An 18,971-nucleotide genomic window follows, 5' to 3' on the forward strand; every position below is an offset into this window, starting at 1 on the left:
CTAGTCTTAGAGATTTAGTTTCTTCATAAGTTAAAGAGAATAATAAACCACATTATAAAATTAATGTGAAAATGGAATAAAGTGATTATAACATTTTCTCAATAAATTTCATTCTTTCTGCTCTTAAATATATTTCCATTTATTAGATATACAAAAACTGCCTGCCTTCTTAAAATTGAAAAGAATTATAAAAGTTGGTATCATAATTAAAATATCACATTAATGTCTCATAACTATATTTTCCCTTCTTTTTATGCAAAATGTAACATTAAGATATTTTTTCAGCATATGGCATTTATATCACAGAGCAAACCATTTGGGTTGATGATATCTGTGAAATTCATAAAACGAGCATTTCAAAATGCATTATCCATAACTATTATCAAGTGTACTGATTTATATGAACATTTATAGGTAATCAACATAAATGTTAATGTATTTAAGAAAACACAAAGTCATTCAAAATGTGGTATTTGTAGGAAGTCTTTTGTATTATGTTTGTATGGAAAGAGTTACCTTTTTCATCTTAGAAAAGTTCATTTGAATCTAAAACCTTTGTACTAAAATCAAATGTTTCTATGCTTGTAAAGTTTTTTAGTTCAGTGCTTCAGGGTATTGATGCAAAAATATAATTAGATGCAATTTAACAAGCACTTGCTGAGTTACTATTGTCTTCTTGAGTCTGATCGAGATCATGTCAGGAATATCAAGATATTGAATGTCAACTGAAAAAATTTACTTTCTGACTCCATCCTGTCTTTCTAGAATATCTCTTCTATTATTCCAGCCACCCTTTGACCCCAGCAGAACCACCAATCTATTAATGCCACCACCTTCTCAGGATTTCTTCCCTTTTGATGTTTTCTCTGCCCTTTTTGCATGGCTTAAAAACCATGCTTAATCATTAGATGACTCCCTTTGACACCCTTGCTTTTATCACATGTCACTGTGTATGCTCAGTAAAATTATAATTCTGGCTGCACCCAACTGGACCTATTACTGAAAGGATCTGGGAAAAATCTTCAATCACGCTGGTTGGTATCACTTTAAGTTCATGATTGCAGCATCTAAGTATAGCCTTCATGCTTCCCAACTTCTTTTATCTATTGATGTTCCCCTTCTGGTGACTATGTCACATGTTTTCTTCTGTCTTCAAACCTTCCACACTTCATCGCCATCTTCATGGCTATTCATCCTACTCCACTGAGAATACTAACACTCTCAGAAGATAACTTCCATAGACTGTTACCATCATATCTACCCATAGACCAGCATCTTGCACCCATATTCTCTGATTTCTGCTTATTAGTACGGATGAACTATGCCTGTTCATTTTTGAAACCAATCTTTCCACTAGATAACTCTCCCCTCTTGCACATTCACAGACATAATTTTAGTAATTCTCCTCAGTCTCTACTACATCATCAAGATTTTCCTCTCTACTTGTTTATTCTAATCATCATACACCCATCTGTTATTTCTTCTATTCCAAAGAAAACTTGGTTCTTCTTCCCTCAATAGTTCCCTACCCCCTTACAGCAAAAGCTCTACATGAAGTTGTCTACGTGTTCTGGCTGTAATTCCTTTCTCCTATTCCTCTCTTAAACCCACTCCAGCCTACTACTCCACCAAAGTAATTTCAGTCGAGTTCATACTCATCTTCCCATTACTAATCCAAAAGCAATTTGGTGTCATCATCTTACATGATCTCTCAGCATCATTTGAAACAATTGATCACATCTCTCTACTGGATACATTTTCTTCATTTGATTTTTAAGATTCAATATTCTTTTTTTTTCTCCCATCTCACTGATTGATCTTGTTCAGTCTCCTATGTTGGTTCTTCATCTTCTCTCCTTTCTCATTTTGGACTACTTCATGGTCAGTTCTTGATCCTCTTTTCTTTATTGTCTACACCTACCTACATCATTAGGGCTAACCTTTTGTCTTGATTTAAATACTATTTTATAATAATGAGTCCCGAATTTTAAAATCTACATTCTAGATCTTTCTCCTAAACTTTGGGTTCATATATAAATACCTGCCTGACATCTACTTTTTGAATCTAACAGACATCTCAAATTATACATGTCCAAACATGAACTCTTCTCTCCAAAACCTATTTCACATATTGCTTTCCCCATCTAAGTTAAAGGTAAACCCCTCATTCAAGTTGCTTGGGCAAGAAAACCTGGAGTCATTCTTTTTTTTTTTTTTTTTTTTTAAATATATTTTATTGATTTTTCACAGAGAGGAAGGGAGAGGGGTAGAGAGCTAGAAACATCGATGAGAGAGAAACATCGATCAGCTGCCTCCTGCACGCCCCCCACTGGGGATGTGCCCGCAACCAAGGTACATGCCCTTGACCGGAATCGAACCCGGGACCCTTCAGTCCGCAGGCCGACGCTCTATCCACTGAGCCAAACCGGTTTCGGCCTGGAGTCATTCTTGATTTCTTTTTCTTTCACACTCCACATCCAATCTATCAGAAAATCCTACTGGTCTTACATTCAAAACACATCCAGATTCCATTCACTTCTCATTCCTCCACTGCTCCCACTCAGATTCAGGGCATTTTTTTTCAGACTGTATTTTCATACTCTCTTCATGATTTAATTCAATAGACTCTAATTGGCCCCCCTCTTAGAAAGGCTATCCTATTCAGAAGCCAGAGTGACCATTTCAAATCAGACCATATCACATTTATGTCCTTCAGTGTCTATTTCATTCAGAGCAAAAGCCAAATTTATGGCGATGGGTTGACATAGCCATCTTCCCCACCACACACAGCCTTATTACATCTCTGACATAATTTTTTGCTGCTCTTTCTCACTGTGTTGCACTGGCCTCTTGCTTTTCTTATTCTTAGGCATACACTTAAGTTTTATAGCATTTTCACTGTTTATTTCTTCTGCCTGAAATGCTCTTACTTTCCACCTTCAGACATGCAGGCATCTGTATCCTTATCTCCCTCACCTTCTTCAAGTCTTTGCTCAAATGCCATCTTTCCAATCAATGTGGCTTACCCTAACCAACCTAGTTAGAGTTGAAATTCCCAGGCATTTCTGATTCATCTTATTCTGCTTTAAATACATTTTTCTGTAGCATGTCTCATTGTAAAAATTATATATATATTAGAGGCCTTATGCATGAAATTTGTGCAAGAGTAGGCCTTCCTTCCCCCGTCTGCCGGCACCAGAATCCCTCTGGCTCCTGGGACCCAGGCTTGCTTCCCTCCAGCCGCCCGCAGGCACCCAGGCTGGCTTCCCTCTAGCCCCAGCTTTGTCTGGAAGGATGTCCAGAATGACGTCTGGAAGGACATCCGGTCTTATTAGCATATTGCCCTTTTAATACACACACACACACACACACACACACACACACACACACACACACATATATATATATGGATTCCTCTGCTACAATATAAACTGCATAAATGATGAAAACATATTCATTTTTCCACATTACATTTTCCATGTTTAGTACAGTTCCTAACACAGTGTAGGAATTGTATTAAATATTTGTTGAATGTATGAATGACTTTCCTTTTAAGGACTTTATAATTAAAGTTAGCTACTCAAATATAAGAGAGCTATTCATATAAGATATGATGATAAAGCAGTGATTCCTTGCTTTATAACTACATATTGTCTCAATTTTTTAGTATTATTTAATTTCGTATAGAATACAATTTAAAATGCTAGGCATTAAGAAGAGGGAGCTATATGTACTAAAATAGTTTAGTGAATTTTCATGCAGATGATAGAATTTAAATGTATTTATATGAATGATATTAAGATTGAGGATTTTGATGAGAGAATGGATGGACACTGATAAAAATTATAACACATTAAACTAATACATCCAGAAAATGAGATTACAAAACAGCATATATCTTATAGAAATATCTTACACTCAGGTTTGCCTTTTAAGGATCCTCTATGATCATAGGGATCAGTGTTGCTGTTGCTATTGTTAGGTTCTATATTTGATAATGAAAAAATTACTTGGTACATTTAGTTTCCACATTTATCTATTGCATTAAGAAAAGCATTTTTTTATACTTTAATATCAACTTAAAACCAACTTTAACCCTAACAGATTTTAAACAACACTTTAGTTTTGGTTTTTATTTTTACACCAACAATCCTTTTTTATAATTAAACTAGAGGCCCTGTGCATGGATTCATGGCCTGGCCTGTGGGGATCGGGCCAAAACCTGCAGTCTAAAATCCCCTGAGGGATGTAGTAATGTGCAAAGTGGCAGGAGGCTGTACTCTTGCTGGCCCCGCTGTGCCTGCTGCCACTGCTGCTCAGTAGACTCACTGCTGCTCCGCTGTGGTCTCTGTGCGTCCGTCCTAGGGTGATACTGGCATGCCCAGAACTGAGAAGTGGCTGCAGGCTCATGCCCAGTCAGTCCCAATGCCGTCCCGGTCCCTGTCCAGATGGGGAAGGGGCGCACGGAGGGAGTGACTCACACCACCGCAGCTGCACTCACCAGATGTGAGCCCAGTGTCTGTCGCCCGTTTGACAGCTGAGCAGTACTTCCCCTGTGGGAGAACACTGACCACCAGGGGACAGCTCCTGCGATGAATTTCTGCCCCCTGGTGGTCAATGCGCATCATAGCGACTGGTTGAACGGTCGAGTGGTTGAACAGTTGCTTAGGCTTTTATAGATAGAGATGAAGTTGAACAATATATTTATTACTGACTTAAAATCCTTTGTGAGACCTGTTTGTCTGTATCCTATATAATAAAAGAGTAATATGCAAATTAACCATCACTCCGCTATGCTCACAAGCCACGCCCACCAGCCAATCAGGAGCAAATATGCAAATAAACCCAACCAAGATGGCTACGGCCACAGAGAGCAAAAGGGAGGCTTGGGTTTCCCCGGCAATGGAGGAAGCCAAGCTTTCCACCTGCCCTTGCCGGCCTAGGCCTCCACTCAAGGCTACAAAGTTTCAATGATAGATGATACATAAACCCAAACAGAAATGGCAGCAGCCACGGAGCTGAAAAGAGCAGGAGGCTAGGGTTGCCCCCGGTGATGGAGGAAGCCAAGCTTTCCGCACACCCTGGCCGGCCCAGACCTCCGCTTAAGTCTACAAAGTTTCAATGATAGAAGATAAATAAATCCCAATAGAAATGGCTGCTGCCACAAAGCAAGCAGAAGGCTTGGCTCAGCTCCAGGCTACAAAGTTTCAATTGTAGAAGATAAATAAACCCCAGATACCAGGGCCTCCACTTGGGTCACCAGGGGGTGTGGCCAGCCTGCAAACCACCACAGGCCACTCGCCCAGGCCGCCCTAGGCCCCAAGGGAACCCCCACCCTGATCCGGGATACCCTTCAGGGCAAACCATCTGGCCCCCACCCGTGCACCAGGCCTCTATCCTATCTAATAAAAGAGTAATATGCAGATTGACCATCACTCCAACACACAAGATGGATGCCCCCATGTGGTCAAAGATCCTGCCCCCATGTGGACACAAGATGGCCACCACAAGATGGCCAGCAAGGGAGGGCAGTTAGGAGGGACCAGGCCTGCAAGGGAGGGCAGTTGGGGGCGATCAAGCCAGCAGAGGAGGGAAGTTGGGGGTGACTAGGCCTGCAGGGAAAGGCAGTTGGGAGGGACCCAGGGGAGAGCAGTTGGGGGATACCAGGCCTGCAGGGGAGGGCAGTTAGGGGTGACCAGGCCTGCAAGGGAGGGCAGTTGGGGGAGACCCAGGCCTGCAGGCGAGAGCAGTTGGGGGGGACCAGGCCTGCAGGGGAGGGCAGTTAGGGGAAAACAGGCTGGCAGAGGAGCAGTTAGGCATCAATCAGGCTGCCAGAAGCAGTTAGGGGCAATCAGGAAGGCAGGCAGAAGTGGTTAGGGGCAATCAGGAAGGCAGGCAGGCAAGCAGTTGGGAGCCAGCAGTCCTGGATTGTGAGAGGGATGTCCGACGGCCTGTTTAGGCCCGATCCCACTGGGATCGGGCCTAAACAGGCCGTCGGACATCCCTCGAGGGGTCCCAGATTGGAGAGGGTGCAGGCTGGGCTGAGGGACACCCCCTCCCCATGCATGAATTTTGTGCACCGGGCCTCTAGTTAGTAATAAACAGGGTAGTCCAAGTGAAAACAATTAACTGAATATACTAAAACCGAAATTGAGCCATGACTTTCAACTTTTCCCATGCTAAGCAGGAAAGATTCATATTGGATTGATTTTAAAATTCTTCCTTCTCCCTTCTTCTACACAGCAGTGAAGGGGTCAAATAGAGGCAGCAGGAAAGTGAACAAGAATGAAAACCGGACAAAGTGAAGTAGTTCTTGAATAATTGAAAGTTGAATAGGAATTTTTCTACCTAATTTTTTAAAAGGGAAATGGCAAAGAAAACAGATAAAGTAGTCTATTATGCCTTTTCTTCTTCAAGATATTCATATTTTGTTAATGCAATTATCAATAATTCCATTGCATTAGGAACTTTGTTTCTAAGATATTTTAAGTTCCAAATGCAGAAATGTCATTTCTCATTTGACAGTATTTCTGTGGACATATTCAAAAGAGATTTTGTGGTATAGTTACTGAAGTAAACATATTCGGAAAATCTTACCACAATGTCCTAATTTGGATGGTAAACATTTATTGATGTCATCTGCTATTTGTGAATAGGGCAGTTGTCCATTTTTAAAAATAAATATACCATTTTGCTTATGAAACACAGTGCTTCTTGTATAACTAGTTTAGGGTACATTCCTCATTGGTTGTTCAGCCTAGGTTTGAATCTAGTCTAAATATAATGAGCTTGAATCTCCAGGGATTCCCAAAAGAATGCAATTGTGATGCCCTTAAATAAGGGCTGTGTTAGAGGGCCTATGTGATGTGTTAACTGAAAAATAGGGATTAGAACTTGCATTGTATGGTCTACAAATATTTGATCTGATTTTCTCCAGTAATCACAAGTAAAAATAATTGCAATAAGATAAATTGCTAAAGCAAAAGATATTTATCTCCTTATTTCTGAATAAATAAATTTGAAAATCAGTACATACTCCATCTCAGAAAATGTGTATGTATGTGTATTTAACATATAATTTAAAAATACATATAAGTGCATATATATATATATATGTATATATATATATATATATAAAACCTTTTTAATTATTCAAAGATACTGTGTTTCAGAGAATCAGACAGACCAATCTCAAAGATTGGTAATAAAAATGTGAGTTCTACAATAAATCTAACATCATTTTAATAAGAAGTAGCATAATGGGGTAAAGAGGAACGACATATGATGTTAAAAAATTAAATCCCATCTATATCCATTTCCATCTATAAACACTTATTAAGTATTTAAGTAAGTCACTTAATTCTTGTGAATGTGTGGTTTTTCATCCATGAAATGAAAATAATGTTGCTTAATATATCTTCCTCACAAGATTACTAGAAGAATGAAATTATTTTATACAATGACATGGAGAAGTTTGTTACCTTTGATTTTATTAATACGTGAATTTTATATAGTATTTATTAGGTGCTTATTAAGTGCCAGACATGCTACTAAGTGCTTTACATTAATACCAGATAATACTCATAACATTCAAATATTATAATGTCTAAGATTACATGAGTAGTTAAGTGATAATACAGGGATTCAGTCACCTTGCCAACCTGTGCTTTTAACTACTATGCTATCTTACCTCTCCATGTTTAGATTGAACTACAAGATGGGTTTATGCTCTAAGAACTTTTCCTAAATTCAAAATCCCAGCTCTCATAAGCAAATTAAGATAGCTATAAGAACCTCAGCAAAAATATAAAAATATTGCTTAGTACAAACTAGTTATACAGGGTGTCCCCCAAAAATGTACATGTACTTTAATAGCTGATAGCTCAATTTTGACAATGATATGTGTTTTAATAAACACTGCATTTATAATTATTCAAAGTGTGTGTATACATTATTGGATTACTTTATATTTTTATATTGTAAGATATAAATATATGTATAAATATGCATATTCATAAATATCTTTGTATAACTTATCCCCCATCTGCAAGAGAATTTATGTCAGTTACTATATTGATTAAATATTGGGATATTTTTTCATCATACTAATTCCTACCACTTTGCTATGTTTTCCTAACTCGATAAATTTTACAAGTTTATACCTCAAGCCAGCTCGTTTTCACCTGATTGTTGGTTCCTTTTTGACTGCTATCCTCTGCTTCTATTTATTTCTAATAACTATAGATAACATTTATGCAGCACTTTCTGCCAATTACTTTATCAGATTTATCTCTTTCAATCCTCACTGCAACTCTCTGATGGAACCATTCATTTAGTCACCATTTTTTAGAATAGGAAATTAGAACATTATACATTTAAATGACTTGCCTAAGGTTACCCAACCTGTTTGAGTAATAAAGTTAGGATTCCATCTTAATCCAGGGACTCTGCTCTGAACAATTTAAAGTTTAAACTGTGAACAACATAATACAGGTTTTATTAAAAAAAATAATGTAGTAGCATTTTCAACACAGCAGGGAATTCCATTTTCAGTAGAAGATAAGGAGACATAGTCTTTGCCTCAATATCGTGTTCTATTTTGCTCTGCTTTCCTATTTTGGTTTACACATACTTTCAAAAAATATCATTCTAAGGCAGTGTGGACAGACGGCATCAGGCACACAGTGTGTAATGAGCCCAGATTGGTGACTGAACAGAAAAAGCTAAAGGGAGGGAATTAGAAGCCTTACACCCTGTTGGGTGCAGACATCCAAAGTAAATATAAATACTAAGGAAAAATGTTGAGGCAGGGGTCCTCAAACTTTTTAAACAGGGGGCCAGTTCACTATCCCTCAGACAGTGGGAGGGCCGGACTATAGTTTAAAAAAAAAAAACTATGAACAAATTCCTATGCGCACTGCCGGCCTGGGACGAGTCGGCTGCTAAGCAGGACAGGCAGCGGCACCCAGCGGGCTGGATAAATGTCCTCAGCGGGCCACATGTGGCCCACGGGCCATAGTTGAGGACGCTTGGAAGGGTTAGCTTATTGACTTCTTTGCCATTTTGTTAATGTCTAGTTAATGAGGACAACTCTGGGTGTTACATCTTTCCAAAAAAGAGAATTGTTCTTTCTCATACAGTTCATACATAATGGAGTTCCTGAACGTGGGTTCTCATTAAGAAGGCAAAATACTTGAGCAATAATGTTGGTGAACATTATTGATGAACTTTCTGATGAACTTTCACATAGGGAAGAATGGCATGAGAAATGTCCTCAAACCCTACTTTACACTGAATAAACCACCTGCTGCTTCCTGGGCATCCAGGTCCTGTGGTCACGTGGTCTAGGTCCCTGAATCTAGGCAGGTGGAGGGTTTTCTTTATTAAGTATCTATCTACAAAAGTTCAACTAAATCCTATCACAAAATGTTTCGAATCCCTCTGTCAGATATGAAGTACTCAGTAGGACTAGTATTTTGTGGACATTTTTATAACCTTAATAACAGTTTCAGAAATTGAGAGCAGGTAGTAGGCAGGCATATAGGAATTGCTCCATATAGCTGTTTTCTCTTCTAAACTTCTGCAGGTGCTACTATATTTGATTCATTTGTATTGTTGACTGAAATGCCCTCCCCATCTTTTATTCCTGACACTCATGTTTTGGATTCGGTTTTGTGGCTTACTGATTTTCAGTAAGAAAAACATGTGTTTTTCTGTCACATCGCCAACAGCACAGCTGTGACAGCAGATGAGCAGTTCTCCAAGGGCAACTATGGAGGCTGCTATCTCAGAGCCTCCAGAGAGGACCTGAGAGGGCTGCTCACCTCTTCACCCTCCAGGCAGATGCAGAGCTGCATCGGTGCCAACAGGAAGAATTGCATAAGATTCATTAGAGCACAGTATTAGTTTGGCAATAGCCATTGGTTTTGTGATTTGTACTTAGGTATTTTTTAGATGCATGTGTTCAGTCTTCCCAATCTTATAAAATGAAGGGAACAAATACTTTTATCTTCTGTTTTCTTGTAGCTGCTGATTTCTCCTTTCTCCAGTAGTGGCACTATAATCCTATCTAATAAAGAGGGACTATGCAAATTGACCATCATGCCATCACAAAGATGGTGGCACCCTTAGCCACAAGATGGCGGCACCCAGTCACCTCAGCCCTGCCAGAGTCCCCAGTCCTTTCAGCCCAGCCAGGGGGCGGCAGGTGCACAGTGCAGCCGAACCTCCCCTCAGCCCCTCAGCCACCCAGGGCCAGCCTGAGGCGCAGGCAAGCCTCAGATGGCAACTGCCCAGCCACCCAGGGCCGCCCGAGGCTCAGGTAACCAGGGCTGGCCGAGGCTTGTGTTGCCGTCAGTGGCAGCTGCAGAGGTGTGATGGGGGCGTTGCCTTCCCCTGATTTCCGGGTTGCCTCCCGCCCCTGAGGGCTCCCGGACTATGAGAGGGGGCAGGCCTGGCTGAGGGACCCCCCTCCACTGCATGAATTTTCATGCACCGGGCCTCTAGTAACTAAATAGATCCAAACTATTTTTATTTCTTTCGAAATGTAAAGAGCCAAGATCTATCTTATACTAAACACACAATTGTCCTCAAATATTTATCCAATTTCCAATTATTACTATCATAAAATATTTAACATTTAAATTTTTATTTTTAAAATGTATGTATATATGATGAAAATATATATAACATTAAGTTATTATTTTTACTTAAATAATAATACCCACAGTGTTTATACTGCATAATTAATTATTCTTAATATTATCATTATACCTTAGAGAATTTTTACTGGAACATTTTCATGTATTTTTTCTTTTACATTTTAGGTGTACAAGATTTTCCAGAAAGCATAAAGTGCTGTAAGTGTTTAACAATTATTGAAGCCAGTGTCAATCCCATTTCTAAGTGAGTATGAGTGATTTCATTTTATTTATTTTATGTTTCCAATGGAATAATGTACCAAAAAAAGGAAATCCACATAATAAATTAATTTTAAATGCTGCACTTAAAACTCTATTCAATAGAATGATGGGAAAGGAATAATCAAATCAGAATAATTTAACAAAAGATGATTAAAAGCACTGCCGGATAACAATGAAGGCCTAATTGGTACAAGTGGGCATTACTTTGAAGCAAACTATGTCATTATTTTTCTGTGGCTCTCAGGCAACATTCTATGGAAGAACACTGAAACTAAGGAAACTGTTACTAGTATGGCCATGGTGGAAAAATAGCATCAAGGATATGATGAAAATTCAAACAAGTGCAAGAATTTTCTGAAAATAGCTAATCATGCACTTCAAGCTGAAAAAGGAATTAACTATGATCAAAAAAAGGTAGTATTTGTGTACCTGAGATTATAGAAAGAGCAAAAGGACAATCCTATGAGGATAGAAGAATGGAAGAAATGGATGGTAAAGATGCTATGATAAGACATAGGGTATTTGTGGTTGGTGACCACCTTATGACCACCGTGGCAAATCAGTTGTCACAGTGATAGAGTGTACAGTGTATCAAATAGGTCTTTAAACCATGAGGTGAATGGATTAGAAGAGCCATGAACCTCAATGTTATAGTCACTTAGCAATGTAAGTGGACTTGAAATCTATAAAGGCTATAACTGTTGTAGTAATATTTGGAAGAGGTTGAAACAAGTAGTTAAATTGGAATGCAAAGAATCAGTTTCAGAGTAAGCATGACATTTTAATTATACAAAAATTGAGAGTAGGATTTGAGAAAACCTCCTTAATCCTTTATCCACGTGATGTTGGAGAGACTGAGAGAAACTGAAGCCCACTGGAAAGTCATTTGATAAATGAAAGGAAGTTTGTTCTAGGAAATTTGGGGGGAAATTTTTTACCAACTGAAGAGAGGAAGTAGTGAGCATGGTTCCTCTATGGATCATGAGAAAAGGCTGTAGATGAAAATAGGAATGGAATGTAAAAGGAGACTGAAGTTAGGAGGGAGGTCTTTACACCAGCAATTTATTGAAGTTTCCTTTGTTTCTCATATTTATCTGAATTTGATACTTTTCCCCCCCATTTAGCCAGTCTAGTAGATATGATGTCTCATGGTAGTAGCTCACAGTAATTTAATTTACATTTTTAATGTCCAAGTAGCATCTTTCCATGTACTTATTATTTACAATGTGTATTAGTTCTTTTTTGTTAATATGGTACCAATTTTATTTTTAATAATTTGATTAAAAAATACCCAATCCATTTATGTACAGCATTCCCTTTATTTTTTTTATTTTTTTATCTTTATTGTTGAGATTATTACAGATGTCCCTCTTTTTTACCCACCATTGCCCCCCTCCACCAGGTTCCCACCTGCCCCAGGCCTTTGCCACCCTATTGTCTGTGTCCAAAGGTAATGCATATATGCATATAAGATCTTTGTTTAATCTCTTCCCACCCGCCCACCCCCTTCCCTCTGAGAATAGTCAGTCTGTTCCATTTCCATGCCTCTGATTCTATTTTATTCACAAGTTTATTCTGTTCATTGGATTTCTTATTTTGATTTTTAGATTCAATTGTTGATAGGTATGTATTTGTTGCCATTTTGTTGTTCATATTTTTTATCTTTTTCTTTTTCTTCTTCTTCCTCTTCTTAAAGAATACCCTTCAATATTTCATATAATACTGGTTTGGTGGTGATGAACCCCTTTAGCTTTTTATTGTCTGTGAAGCTCTTTATCTGACTTTCAATTCTAAGTTATAGCTTTACTGGGTGGAGTAATCTTGGTAGTAGGCCCTTGCTATTCATCATTTATTTCTTGCCACTCCCTTCTGGCCTGCATAGTTTCTGTTGAAAAGTCAGCTAACAGTTGTATGGGCACTCCCTTGTAGGTAACTAACTGCTTTTCTCTGACTGCTTTTAAGATCCTCTCTTTTTCTTTAGCCCTTGGCATTTTAATTATGTTGTGTCTTGGTGTGGTCCTCTTTGGGTTCCTCTTATTTGGGACTCTGTGCTTCCTGGACTTGTAATTCTATTTCTTTCAGCAGGTAGGGGAAGTTTTCTGCCATTATTTCTTCAAATAGGTCCTCAGTATCTTGCTCTGTCTCTTCCTCTGGCATCCCCACAATGCAATTTTGCTATGCTTGAAGTTGTCCCAGAGGATCCTTATACCATTCTCACATTTTTGGATTTTCTTTTCTTTTTGCTCTTCTGGTTGGGTGTTTTTTGCTTCTTCATATTTCAAATCATTGATTTTATTTTCCCAATCCTCCACTCCACTGTTGAATCCCTGAATATTATTCTTTCCTTCAGTCAGTGTAAGCTTAATTTCTAAATGGTCCTTTTCCATTTTTTTTTTTTTTGGAGGTTTCTAGAAGATTCTTGAGTACCCTTATAACCATGGTTTTAAACTCTATATCCAGTAGTCTGCTCTCTTCTATTTCTTTCATTTGCAACATGCCTCCATGTCTCTGCATTTTGGCTACTTCCCTGTGTTTGTTTCTATGTATTGGGTAGAGCTGCTATGTCTCCTTGAGTTGGTAGAATGGCCTTGTGTAGTAGGTATTCTATAGGGCCTAGTGGCTCAGCCTCCCCAGTCACCTGAGCTGGGAGCTCTAGGTGCACCCCTTTGAGGACTGTGAGTACAGTCTTATTGTAGTTGAGACTTGATTGCTGTTGGTGTCACTAAGGAATTGACCTCCAGACCAATTGGCTGTGGGGACCAGCTGCAAGTACAGTGGGAGAGCTGCTGTGCAGGAGACAGCCCTATGGAGTAGGACTTGCTTCTGTGGGGCTTTGGTGTTCTCTGAGTCTGCCCCTAAAGTGTGTCACTTATGGATATGTAGAGTTGTAATCTGGTATGGTCTGATACTGACCACTGTGTACACTGGCTCTTGGATCCCCAGGGAGATGCAAAGAAAGCCACTGCCTAGTGCCACCCTGCAGGAGCTACAGAGATCTGCAGATTCCTCTTCTTTGTATCGGGTTGGAAATGCCCAGACGAGGCTCAGCTGTGAAGCAAGGCAGGCTGGTGCTGGTGCTGGGTCTTGGGCCTTTTATTGATAGGTTTGGGGCCCCCTAACCCAGCTGCAGCTTATTTGAGAGATTTTACCCTGAGCAAGGAAAGGCTATTAATATGCAAAAGCTGCTGCACACAGCTTGGGTGGGGTTATACATTGGATGAGGTGGGTTCTCAGGGAATCACCAGGGTGGAGCAAATGGAAATGGCTGCCAGTCAGCCCTGTGACTGGGGAGGTCCCAGCATAGGAACAATGATCCTTGAGAGAACCTCTGTCTTGGAGGAAGCCACCCCCAGGTTCCTGCTCAGATGCCAGACTATCCAGTTCCTCCTCGTATGTGTCTGGGACCCCCAGAGCCTGGCCCAGCACTGGAGCTCAGAGGAAGCGGAAGCTTGTAAGTTCAGTTTGTGGTGCCAGCCTTTTAAAAGGAGCAGCTGGGTCTCCAGCAGCCTCTGTGTCACTGAGCCCCAGTCCACACTGGTTTTTACAGCCCGTAGTTCTTACTGACCAGCCTGTTCTGTGCCTCTGCACCTCCTATCAGTCTGTGTGCTTTCTTCTTTACTTCTCTAATTGTAAGACTTCTATTCCGCCAGCTTTCCAGCAATTCTGGATGATGGTTGTTCTGTATTTTAGTTGTAATTTTGATGGGGTTGTGGGAGGCGGCAAGTACAGGCATTTAACTATCCTGCCATCTTAGACAATCTGTATTAGTTCTTAAATAAAAGTTCATAATTTTGTTCATTTATATTGACTTGTTTTTATTATTGATTTATTAGAAATTATTATATATTCTGGCTAAAAGTCCATCATATATTTGTTTGCAAATCATTGCTCCTATTCTGTGACATGTCTTTCCATTTTCTATTGATTTTCAAAGAGAAGTTTTTAATTTTGAAGAAGTCCTATTTATACAAATTTTAATGACATATACTTCAAGTTCCTATCTAGTGATCTTAGCTAAATTCATAATCATAAAGATTTTCTCCTATGTTTTTCTCTGGAACTTTTATAGTTTAGGTTTTACACTGAGGTCCATGATCCATTTAAAGCTGAATTTTATATATGAATAAAGTGTGTGGGTCGTTTTTGTGGGTTGTTTTTTTGTGTGTGTGTGTTTTTGTTTTTTTTGTAGGTTGGTTGGTTGGTTTGCATATGGTTTTCAATTGTTCCACTACTGCTTGTTAAGAAGAGTATCCTTTCTTCATAAAATCACCTGAGCATTTTTTATAAATCAGTGATCATATGTGTTTGGTTCCATTTCTGAGTTATCTGTTTTCTAAATTGATCTATATGCCATATTCTTACATCAATTCTATACACTTAATTACTATAGCTTTGTAGGAATTCATACAGTCAGGAAATGGGGGTCCTTCAACTTTGTTCCTTTTTATCAAAATATTTGGGATGGTCTGTGCTCTTTGGTTTTTCACGTAAATTTTATAATCAGTTTGCCAATATTTACAAAAATAAAAAAATTCTTCTGGAATTTTGATAAGGATTGCATTGAATCTGTGGTTCAATTCAGACAGAGTTATTTCAGAAATATTCAGTGTATCTATCGCTAAGCATAGTTTATCTGTATACTTATTTCGATCTTAAAAATTATTTTATTGATAATTTATAGATTTCAGCATATAAATCTTGTACATGTTTTGTTCATTTTATTTCAAGTATTATATGCTTTTTGTGCAATTGCAAATGATTTTTCCATTATTTAATTGTTTATTGCTGCTGTATAGAAATTCAATTGATTTTTAAATATGGACCTTATGTCCTGCAACCTCACTAAATTCATTAAATAGTTCTAGTAGATATTTCATAGATTTGGGGTGATTTCCTAGGTAAACTATCATGTCACTTGTGCATAAAGACAATTTTATTTTATATTTTTAAATCTTCATGCCTTTTTCTCATTTATTTTTCTTGCTTCATTGTTCTGTCTTGGACTTCCTGTACAGTGTTGAATAGAAGAGGTGAAAAGAGATATCATTATCTTGTTTCTAGACTTAGGGAGGAAGCATGAGACTGTCACCATTATGTTTAATTGTTACTTGTTGTTTTTTTCATATATGCCCTTTATCAGGTTGAGGAAATTTTTTAATAACTAGACCCTCACTTTCTTTTTAGTTTTTTTCAGCAGCGTCCTCTAAATTTAGATTTCTACTTTACATTCTTTTCAAGGAAACCTAGGCTTTCTTTGTGATGTTTTTCAACAATTGTTCAGACTCTGACCACTGCCTGGTTTCAAGGCCACTTCACATGTTTAGGTAAATATTTATTAGAGCAGAATCTCCATTCCAGACACCAAAGTATGTGTCAGTTTTCTAATCATGTATAAGAAATTACCAGCAGCTTAGTGGTTCAGAACAACACACATTCATTATCTCTCAATTTCTGTGAGTCAGGAATCTGGCCTTGGGTTAGCTGGGTTCCCTGCTTCAGAGTTTCATCAGGCTGCAATCAAGGCACTAGTCAAGCTGTGCTCTCTTCCGGAGGCTCATCCGGGGAAGAATTCACTTTCAAGCTCACTCAGGTTATAGGCAGAATTCCTATGCTTGTTGTTATAAAGTGAGAGCCCCAGCCTTTTGCTGGCTGTCAGCTGGAGGCCACTTTGGGATCCTAGAAGCTAGTTCAGTTCACAACATAGCAGCCTTTTTCTTCAAGGCCAGCAGCTGAATACAGTGAGTCTCCTAGTAAGACGGAGTCATCTACTGTTAAGTTATGGGAGTGACATATTACATTCACCACATTCCATTGAGCAAGTACCAAGTCCTACCACAGTTAAAGGACATGACCATCAAGAAGTGAAGGTCATGGGCTACCTTAGAATCTGTCCACTGTGTCTATGGTTTCCTGAGACTTTTCATTGTCAATGAATATTTAATTGTTACAAAGCTTTTGTTTTTAAGCATCTACTGACACAATGATATAGTTTTTCTTTTTCAATTTCATGATATATTGAATTACATTGATTGGTTTTTTAAATATCAATTTAACTTTCCTTTCCAGGTATAAATGCTACTTGGTCATGAATTATTACTCTATGTGTAAATTAATGGCTTTGATTTGCTAATGTTTTGTAAAGGAATTCCTCATCTATATTCATGAAGCATATTAGTCTGAACTTTCTTTTCTTGTAATTTCTTTGATTTTGGTATCAGGGTAAAACTGGCTTCATAAAAATAGTTGGAATATGTTCCTTTCTACTTTTTACAAAAGTTTTTATAGAATTGGAAGTATTCTTTTCTTAAATATTGATAGAAATTGCCAATACAGCCATTGGGGCCTGAATGTTTATGGGAAAGTTTTTAATTACAAATTTAATTTCCATAATAGCTATAGGGCTATTCCAATTACTTATTTGTGTGGTGCTTTTTGTTTGTTTGTTTTTTTGTTTTGTTTTGTTTTTTAATGATCACTGGTAGTTTGTGCTCTTCAGGAATTTGTACATCTCATTTAAGTTTCCAAATTTATTGACATCTCATTTTGTATAATGTTTTTATTAGCCCTTTAATATCTTTGGGTCTTCTAGTGTGCTCTTTCTTTCATTCCTGGTATCAGCAATCTGTGTCTTCTTCCTTTTTTTATTTTCATTTATTAGTCTGACTACAGAGTTATCCATTTTATTGCTCTTTTCAAAAAACTAGATTTGGGTTTCATTGATTCTTTTAATCTGCTGCTTTTCTCTTCATTTTATTTGACCCAAGTAATCTACAAAGAAGTAAGTCATGAAAACTCTGGAATATGAAAGTTATAGTTTTGAGTGTTTTCATCACAGTTTTACTTTTAGATATGAACTTTACAATATAGTCTGAATACCTTAACCAAGTCATTGGTGAAAATTACCACAAGAAAATCAAAAACAACTACTCACTGAACAAAAGGATGAACCAACATTTCTTGAGAGCCTGTTATGTCTCAGGCATTTAGATACATTATTTCATTTTCACCTTATCTATATAGCTTTTTAGAAATGAAAACACACGAAGATAGTATTTGAAAATCTAAGTTCCTTTCCCTATATCTCACCAATTCTGAAGAAGCATTTTGGGTTTGATTTAAATTAAAAGATACATTTTGAAAATTTTGAAATATTGTTAAAGCTCAATGATAAGGAAATTGCAAATAAATTATGGCACATGGACTGGCTGGATGGGTACAAATAGTATGTAGAAAGTAACCATATGGCTCTGTTTACTCAAATCATACTAGTTTACACCTCTTAATGTGCCATGATTAATAATAGGTCCCTTTTAGCTTTCAAACATGTCCTAGTTTGAATGATAGATTATACAACAAAATTAAAAGATAATTACAAAGTAAAGGGAGACTTCGTGATACAAGTTTGCAGTGATGTTAAAATAATTAATTGTAAATTAGATTAGAAATACATGAAATGGTAATGATGTTGTGTTAAGGTGGAATTATGAGCAGTATTGTTTCTCTTTATGTTCCAAATTTTCTGTAATATTGTTATATTAATTTTATAAATTTAAGCTGCATAAATTTAAAGAATTTAGATTTAAAATGTATTTCCAGTAGGGTAAGAGATTTTACGTTGGTCTTTCTTTCTTTCTTTCTTTCTTTTTTTTTTTTTTTTTTTGCACCATTTTGGCTGTTTGTTTATTCAAGTTTACAGAGAAGGTTAAACATCTGTGGAAAAACACCAAAGACTTATTTCTCTCAAGTTCATGTCTTTTTAAGTGGTAAATACATGGTATTTAACTTTGTACACCTGATAAAAGGGAAAATGCATAATAGAAAGGAGATTCGGGAATGAAACAGAAGCATCAGGCAGTAAATCAATCACAGAATAGCTTCTTAATCACAGCATGTAAAACGTGTAATTAAATTTGGTCTAACTGTTTAGTGGAGCACAAATGCTTGTAATATGTTTTTATTTATTTAACTAAAGTAGTGAATGGGATTAGAAAAGAAAATGTTGAAACAAGAATATCCACAGCCTATCTTAATTTGCCTATTCCAACAACA

General features: G+C 37.7%; 1 protein-coding gene across 5 annotated transcripts in view; it reads left to right on the top strand.

Moving 5' to 3' along the window:
* The window catches only part of LRRC7 (leucine rich repeat containing 7), a 496,684-nt gene that overhangs the window by 210,932 nt on the left and 266,781 nt on the right, over positions 1-18,971 (top strand). For all 5 annotated transcript variants that reach the window (XM_080658305.1, XM_080658301.1, XM_080658302.1 and 2 more), the window contains exon 5: positions 10,827-10,905. In XM_080658305.1, coding sequence (XP_080514431.1) covers positions 10,827-10,905 — 79 coding nt within the window. The remainder of the gene's footprint in view (positions 1-10,826; positions 10,906-18,971) is intronic.

The sequence above is a fragment of the Plecotus auritus genome, assembly GCF_963455305.1.
Source record: "Plecotus auritus genome assembly, chromosome: 2".
Taxonomy (NCBI): Eukaryota; Metazoa; Chordata; class Mammalia; order Chiroptera; family Vespertilionidae; genus Plecotus; species Plecotus auritus.